At 43.2% G+C, this 8,684-nt stretch overlaps 1 protein-coding gene and 1 pseudogene across 1 annotated transcript; one reads left to right on the plus strand and one right to left on the minus strand.

Annotated features, from left to right (window-relative positions):
• Positions 1–213: 213 nt before the first annotated feature.
• On the minus strand, positions 214–1,493 carry LOC120838539. Its single transcript, XM_040208516.1, has 2 exons — positions 1,428–1,493; positions 214–771 (listed from the first exon to the last, which is right to left on the minus strand). The coding sequence occupies exons 1-2, from the start codon at positions 1,491–1,493 to the stop codon at positions 214–216; spliced, it is 624 nt and encodes a 207-aa protein (XP_040064450.1).
• Positions 1,494–3,602: 2,109 nt separating this feature from the next.
• Positions 3,603–5,097, plus strand: LOC115328292 (annotated as a pseudogene).
• The last annotated feature ends 3,587 nt before the right edge of the window (positions 5,098–8,684 follow it).

Raw genomic sequence — 8,684 nt, forward strand, 5'->3', positions numbered from 1 at the left:
TCAATGGAGCGAATGGAGCTCTCGCTGCAACAAGGTTTTTGAGAGCTTCCCGCAAACCTCGGACATTTCAAACGGCTGAGTTGCAACGCGCTGATGCCCCCGTGTGCCAAACGTGATTATCATGCCAGTCTCCAGAAGAGAGAGAGAATAAAACTTTATTGTCCCAGCACTGTGAGTGGGGTGATGGGTGCAGCCGTCTTATCCGCCGCTGTCCTAGAAGACGGCCGAGATCCCCTGGACCTCGGCGGCTTCTTCGGCTAGCCGGGTGGCCGAGACCTGATCTTGTGGGTCTGAGGTGAGCAGTAGGGCCTCCCAGTGCTCGCGGTCTTGGATTTTGCGGCCATCAATGGTCAGTGCCGTCTGAGAGCATGCCCATAAGATATGTGGCAGATCCGCCTTCTCCTTACAGAATTTACACATAGTTTCAAATTGTCCCGGGTAGAACCGGCTACAGGCCACTGGGCTCGGGTACATGTTGGTTTGGAGGAGGCGCCAGGCCACCGCCTGCTTCTTAGTGAGTTCAGGTTGAGCTGGTGGGTACCGGGCCCGCCCCAGTCGATAGTGATTTGTAATTTCTGGATAGGTGGACATGCGGTCTCTTCGCGTTCCCGGTTGGGCAGGCTCACTGGCTCGGCGTGTAAGACCTCGAGCTACCGTGTGAGCCGCCTCATTGCCTGGGAGCAAGGAGTGCACCGGTGCCCAAATAATTTGGATCGTCCCGCGTTGCCGCTGTTGGTGATGGTCACCGTACGTTTTCCAGGTAGCCTTGCCCTTATCCCGGGCTATGGCATCACAAATATTGCCGCGTATCCCAACATGCATTGCGCTTTCTGACCGCAGCTCGTCGAGCGCCAGCCAAAATGTGCTGTTTGGAACGAAAAATAAACAAATTCACTCAAAATACAAACGTGCCATTATCATCGACAGGTATAAGTGATCACATTTAACCTTTTTCTGGACGAAATGGCTAAATTTAAATTTTTGTTTCAGTACCCTTTAAAGCTGCCTCGAACCGTTGTCACTCAAAACAGCAACAATTTTTCAGTTGACTATTTTTTATGAGCTATTATTTGCAAGTGAGGCTATCTTCATTAGTCCTTCTCAGAGCTTGTATATTATGTATGCGTGAATATGTGTCTCTTTTTGGGTTTGCCACCTTTGCAATTTCTGGCATTCGCCTCTCCCTTCCCCACAACTACATTTTTTGCAAGAGTAAATGAGTCTGCTTATTAAACCTCTTTGGGTCACCCGGCACCGTCCAATAAATGTTTAATCTCGTGTCGCTTTTATGTTTTTCTCCTTGACACCAGTTGTCGGGGGGAAGTTGCAGCATGTCGGTTCTCTTTATCGAGAGTTCTGCTGGAAGAGGGAAAAGTGTCTTTTGTCTTTGACCTTCTCTGTCTTTCCTAAATTTATTTTTTCCTCACTGTGTCTTTGTTATCACACCCCATGCTTCTGTGTTTGTAGAGCAGCAAGCCGAAATCGAAAAGCATTTTATGTGTAGCATCGGAACAGTGGCAGGGATCCAAAGGTCTATACACTGTTGATGTGGTAATGGTAGCAGATGGAGAGCCTGCGCTTCATTTTGAAATGCCACTACTAGATGGTGCAAAATTTGTAGAAGGGTCCATTTGCTCTTTTCTCATCAAAGTTTCTTGTGGAACCCTCGATTCTTAGTGGATTTGCATTGAGGCCAGGTGCAGCCACTTGTGAAGTGCTGCTTTTTTATTTTCATGCATCGCTCCAAGGTTAATGCTAGAAGTTAAAGAGCCCTGCTTCTGGCGATTGGCTGTAACTGACTTGCAATCAGTCAAATAGTGTGTGGCAACCCTCTAGTATCACTAAATTATAACCATTTTGCTTCGTAAATTTATTCTGAAGGTTAAAAGTAACTGTTGAAAATAATGTTGTGAACTTATTGGTGTTTTCACTTCCTTCATTATAGACCGGTCCATTAGGGTCATAGCAGAGAGGGTAAAAGAGAAAAAATGTACTCCCCCTCTCACCCTACACGTCGTCTGCTCCGCCAAATGGGCTGTAGCTAGTGTCCGGCTGGCGTGCAAACTCTGTTTAAAATCGCGTCATTTTGGAACTTTCAAGCGCAGGTGCGCAGATTTTGGTATGGCAGTTGTGTAATACTATGCTAGATAAAGACTCACAGGGTCCAATTGCGCTGTTACCTGCGTGCAAATAAAACAAAAAAATAAGGAAAACTGTGTCAGATTGGTTGGTCTTTTTGGCGAAAAGTAAATCCGGTTGCTGTACCTTTTTTACTATACAAAGTTCGTACTGGTGTAGGCCTTTAGCGACCATGAGTGGAAGTCTGAATTAATAAATAAAACATGCTCTCCTGCCGCAATACACGCAGTAGTTGAGGGTAGTACTGCCGGCTGACTCAACTGCTATTTAAGTAACGGAACAAGGATATGCTAGTTGATCATTTAGCGAAATAGAACAACAGAGAGCTATAGTATGATTCTGGAGTAGCCACAACTATTCTAAGAACGCGAACCACTTCACAACGGCAGCCACGAGCAAGAGTTCGATGTTCCGTACTGCCCGCCGATACAGCCCAAAGATGGAGAACGGCAACCTCCCGGTTTGTCGTCTGCTAGCAGAGTCGGGCGCGTGCCCTCTCTCTCGTTTCACCCCGCCGAACCCGCTGAACTTCCCGGATGTGTGGAGAGGGTGCTGCGGTCAAACAAAATGGTGCCGCCCAGAGAGCGCTAAATGGAATGGTCTATAGAACCACAGAATTTTCTGATAAAATTAACAGGGTGTCTACCCAGTAGGCAGACATACAAAATGTAAAATAGTTGGATTTTGCTAAGCCTATAAAATGTCTAGAACATTTCTAGTGCTCTGATTTGTCATTATTGAAGAAAGTATTCATTGGAGGTTTACATGATGTACATGGGACATCTGTATGCACCCTGTTCACGTTGATGTTTTATTTTCAGTATCAGGAAACCGAGTGGGTCAGCACCCAGCCAGATGAACCAGAAGACAGCACAATGGTGAGAATAGTGACCTAATTAATTTGAGGTTAACTTAAATAGAATGCTACTCTTACTCATTCCTTACTCATGGCTATCTTTATGTTGGCTTTAAGGCCAATAGGGAGGTCTGCACTCTACCAACAAAAACACTTCATGTACAAAAGAAAACAGTTAAAGATACTGTGTTCATATCTTGTAAAATCTTGTAATTTGAACCTGGGGCGAATAGTACCATTGTTAGCTGCGGCATAATTTCTTCATTTGCTTGCACATTTATTTAGTAGTAGTCTCTAGTTAAAGGGCTATCGGTTGGTGCCATGCAATTGTATGGTATTTTGACATTGTAAATTGATTCCATTTATCTTGCACAGGACTCCTCTTCATCCGAATCGTCTGAGGACTTGGTTTCAGGAAATTCTAGTGAAGATGACACTTCATTGGAATGCCATCCAATGAGGTGTGTGTTTGAAGTTGGAGGGGGGGGGGTTGACGGTGACGAAAGCAGAAGCTTTTGTTTTGATTATCTTGTTTGTAATCTGCCTTGGGCTGACTGGGATTAAGGATGCCTTGTTCCTAGTGAATATTTGGTTTGGAAGACAGGTAGTCCCTAGCTCCCTCCACATGTTTGAAAAGGCACTAAACTTCTGCAAGAACTATGATCTGGTTTATTATTGTTTAACTTGCTCTATTGAATTGACGTTAACATCCGAGAGCAACAAGCAGAAATGCTAGATCTGTAAGAAGCTTTTGATGTAAGAAAATGTGACTGGAATTTTCTTTTTTTTTGACAGCTTCATTAGCCTTGTAACTCAGGAGTGTTCTGGAGAGTTTTACAGATCATAGCTTCTTGACTACACGGTTTGATAGACCAAGTGATAGGTTTTCGGACATATGTGATGGAGAGATCTACAAGAACCTATGCAAAAAGTTCTTAGTTCTGGGCAACCCCAAGAACATTTCTTTTACAATTATTACAAATGGATGTCCGGTTTTCAAAAGTAAAAATTGCTCCATCTGGCCTCTTCAGCTTATTATAAACAAACTTTCTGTCTTTTACACACTTAGAAATGTCATTCTTTCAAGCGTCTGGTTTGGAGAAAACCACTTTTCCATGGTGCTATATCTGAAAAGTTTTGTGCAGCAGTACAAAGTTCTTTGTGCCAAGGGCTTTGTGTGGAAGCGCATTGGCACGGAGGTTGTAAGTAAGGCCTTTGCAGTATGCTGCACTGTGGACTCTGTGGCTTGGCCCTTATTGCAAAACATGATTCAGTTCAACACCTACTTCGGCTGCAGTTGGTGTCTTCATCCCGTATCGCTCATTGTTAGGGCAATTCGCTATACAGTCAGTGTCAAGGTGGTTCAAGACCGAAAATCAAAGGGGGCGATCCGTGACATGTACGAAGCTGCGTCAGGAGGTGTTATCTGTAGAGGTTTTAAAGACCCCTCTCCGTTGCTCAACATGCAGTCTTTTAGCGTTATTGAGTCTTTTGTTCCCGACTACTATATGCATGCTGTCCTCCTCGGTGTTTCTCGGTCACTTTTGAACTTGTGGTTTGACAGCAACAGTGGGGAGGCGTTCTATCTAGGAGAACCAGCAACTGTGAGGCTGGTGGACTGTAGGATGAGAGCCATCAAGTCAATATCCAAGCTGGGCAGGTTTCCCCGGTGAGTGAGCGAACGAAAACTCTGGAAGGCGCAGGAGTATCATTCGTGGCTTTTGTACTATCCGCCGCCGATACTCTGCGGGATTTCGCCCAAGCCTTTCCTTGGCCACCTGGCTCTTCTTGTGCACTCTATTTATTACCTCGTTCATGACACACTCACAAAATATGACATTATCACAGCTCATATTCTGTTAACTGAGTTTATGATAAAATACAACATGCTCTGTGGAGACATTAACATGGTCTTCAATGTTCACTTGCTCCAGTACCTGGCAAAGAATGTCTTGCATTGGGAGCCTTTGTATACCCATTCTGCCTTTTGCATCAAGGGAAACCGTGGAATAGCAATGCAGGATCTACAGAAGGCCATACTTAAAGAGGCACTGACACATCAAAATTGTATTTTTTTTATTTGTGATGTAGAGATTTTTTAAAAGCAATTTCCAAATGCCGAATTCGAAGTTCCCGCGCGATCCGCGCCGGTGCATTGACGTCAAATATTGCGGAGTCCTGAGAGTCGACTTTCTTCATGACTCTATGCTGTTGCCATCGCGACCCGATGCAAAGAGGAAAGGAGGCGGGATTTGAGGGCGCCGGTGGACCGAGAAAAAACAGTTTTATTTCACGCAGGGGGCGGTGCCGCCTGCCCAGGCAGCATGTTTTCCGAGGGAGGATACAATTCTGGAATCGACATCACACCGGACTCCGATCTTTGGTATTTAAAAAAGAAGGGCCGTAGTGCGTTTGCAATTGCATTAAAAAACATGTTTTACGATTGCCGCTATTAAATGTTATAGAAATTTCGCCTACAAAGCTTCTAAACTTCATGATTTTTAAGGTCACGAATCAAAAGAAGCGAGGAGGCGAAGAGCGGGAGAGGAGGGCACCAAAAATAAAAAGGCGCGCGCTTAAGAAAATTTCTTTCCCGATGCATTTTTTTTTGCGTGTCTTGACTACAACTTGAATTGTTTTGGAAAATAAAAAAAATACGACCCTTAAGGTGTCAGTGCCCCTTTAAACAGTCTATACATTTCTTTTTCTTGACTAAAGGAACTGATCTAATGAAAAATACATATTTTTCAAAGATGAGAAAAGGTGCCACTTTGGGGACAAAATCTCTGGCGTAACTGTTTTGGGCAATGCGCAGCCATCCAATTTCAGCAGTGTCGAGAAAAGGTGCATTATCTCTACTCTTGGTGCTGTGCCTCCTTGTATTCTGTCTATTCAACATTCATTGCTCGAACTGTTGTGTACCGCTCGTCTCAATACACACATGCTCAAAAAAGTAATGACACCGTCGTAGTCCTGGTGAAAAGTTTGGTATTATTTGTTCAATCTTTTCTTGCACGCTTCATGATGCACAAGAAGTTGGCTCAATTGGCTTTTGGCTTAAGTTGAGTGTGATTAAGAGGTGCGCACCCGTGAGCATGTTTACTTTTTATTTATTTTTTAAATAAGAGCAAGCACATGTACAGAAAAATGGTTTTCTGTTTGCCAATTCTAGAAGGGATGGAAACTATGTCTCGCTATTATTTGGTTGAAGCCCGAACATTGTTGCACAGCCCCTTCAAACTCTGAGCATACATGGATGTGTATTGTTTGCAGAAGCTATCAAACTAAAATGTGGACTATTTTATACAATGCAGGCCACCATATAGGTGGTCGTGGTACAGGGCTAGGATAAGCAAACATTTGCATTCATCCCGGCTTCTTTTTAAATGAATTTGGCCAATTTATAAAAAGAAAGTCGACTGTTAATTAGTTTCAATGTCAGGTAAAGACAGAGCATGAAATCCATTGGTTTTGCAGTGCGAGCTTCCTCTCCAGATTGTCCGAGCTGTGGTGCACTAACACACTTGGCCATTGATGCGGTTGCACTTCCATACATATTTGTATTTACACTTTTAATGTCTCCTTGTCTCCTTAACACTCATTTAGTGCACAAAAACTTGTAGTATTTTGTGAATATGGTGAAGATATGAGCTTGATTGATATTTTATCACCACCATGTAAATATGCAATGTCTTTAACATATATATATATATATGCACCAAAGCATGACTTATTGTTCTTTTGCATATTGATTCATTTTAAAACATGCTTTTCTTTTATACCCAATCACCATTCTGTTGCAAAATGATTGCATTTGTTCATGTATACTCGTCAATGTACTAGCTGCTTCTCTTTTGTTCGTGGTCCATTAGATATCTGTAAAATAAACTTAATAAAAGTCCAAATAAGTCCTGTCCTGCATCTAATTTGTTTGCTGCCTATAAACATACACATATATTGCTCTGCATTTTGGCAATATACCCTTTCACTAGACTGCTGAACACACAAGACTGATAAGGTCAGAGCACAGAACACGAAACTAACAACTTTGGAGCAATGTTCATGAGCTCAATGCTCAATAATTAATAAGTAATTATTAATGCTCACGCATTAATAATTACTTATTATTGCGCGAGCATTTGAAGCCCCATTTCGAAGAAAACCCTGCATTGTCGACGTCGTCGGCGTAGTGTTCTGCGCACCGGGATAAGCTATGTCAAAAAAAAGAACTTACAAAAAGGTTGCATTTTGCATGACTTCTGTAGGATATATCTTGAGGCTGCATATCCATAGGCTTTCCATAGACCCCACACATGTCCCACGTAGCAACACAGAGTGCTCCCCTAGCGTGTGTGGCATCCCTACAGCAACCTGCACAGTGTCGTACTTGACCTATGGGATCCTAGGCTCTATTCCCACATGCTGCGGGGTACCTACAGCAACCCACAGAATCTCCTACATGTCCCATAAAAGCCACAGTTCTATCCCCACAGACTGTGTGGGGTACCTAAAGAAGTCCCCACAAGCTGTGTGGGTTACCTAAGGAGGCGCCCACAGGCTGTGTGGGTTACCTAAAGGAGCCCACACAGTAACCCACATGTCCCATAGGCCCACAGGCCTGACCCCACAGCGATTTTAGGACACCCATACAACTCCATGGGTGCCCCATAGAGACCTCTAGGACCCCACACAGATTTTCTGTGGGTGCTCTGTGGGCATTTTGACCAGGGTAGCTTCAATAAAAACTTTGATCAGAAAAATAAAGCTTCTTGACAGCAATCTTTATTTCTTGGCTTATTCTCGTTACATTCCCACCAGTCGGGTTTGGTGTTTACAAAAAAAAAAAAAGGAAATGTTGTACCAAAAAATTTACCGCACTTGACACCTTCCTTCTCTTTCACTACATCATTATTAAAACATCAGTTGTGAGTCAGCGCTCTTTCCTTCTTGTTGTCTCTTCCTTAAGTAACCTAATTGCGCTGTTTAAGTCGAAATGTCGTACCTTCACTGTCGACACTTCTCTTAGTTTGTCTTTCAATTGGCGAGGTAAAAGGAAAGGGCTAACAAATGAAGCCACTACAAAGCATATGACACAGATAAACAAAAGAAAAACCAGAAACCAATTTGGAGCGAACGTTAGAGTCTTACCTGTTCGCCAAAATTATTTTTTTTTCTGCTATTGCCTCTATCTACTTAGAAGGTCCTTCGCTTCCTTTGAATTTAGTGAGAGGGGCAGTGAAACGATTTGAGCGCTTCGGAAATTGGCATCGTTTTGCTTTTATTTCGTTTATCTTAGCACGTGTAAGAAAAAGACATCGCTTTTTTCTTTCGAAATACCCCGATTCCACCGAGTAACTGAAACGCTAAGAACTGAACATTTTCCCTCCTACAGTCGCCTATGACGATCATTGTTACCCCCACGTGACGCCCACAAGGGTCGTACAGTCTATTATTAATTGGGAAGTTCCGCAATTATCTGTTTAGTTTAAAGATAACTTCCATACCTTGTTCCGTCTAAATATTATTAAATGCGTCAAAAAGTGTAAAAATACTACACTAACGAAAAACCGCGATCTACTCTAAAACTGATACTAAATGCTACTACCAGCTTCTGAGCGGGCATTCAGCGGGTTGGCTGTTTGTCGAGCGACATTGTGCCGGGACGGGATGATCGTACCCAAGAAGGTTA

This window comes from Ixodes scapularis, unplaced genomic scaffold (genome assembly GCF_016920785.2).
Source record: "Ixodes scapularis isolate PalLabHiFi unplaced genomic scaffold, ASM1692078v2 ptg002307l_1__unscaffolded, whole genome shotgun sequence".
NCBI lineage: Eukaryota > Metazoa > Arthropoda > Arachnida > Ixodida > Ixodidae > Ixodes > Ixodes scapularis.

What these genes read in the sequence shown, in the direction of transcription:
- LOC120838539 (XM_040208516.1), bottom strand. Translation starts at nt 1,493, where the DNA reads ATGCTTTTCGATTTCGGCTTGCTGCTCTACAAACACAGAAGCATGGGG. An exon ending in GGTGTGATAACAAAGACACA is followed by an intron (nt 772 to 1,427) that starts GTGAGGAAAAAA and finishes GCCCGGGATAAG; the next exon opens with GGCAAGGCTACCTGGAAAAC.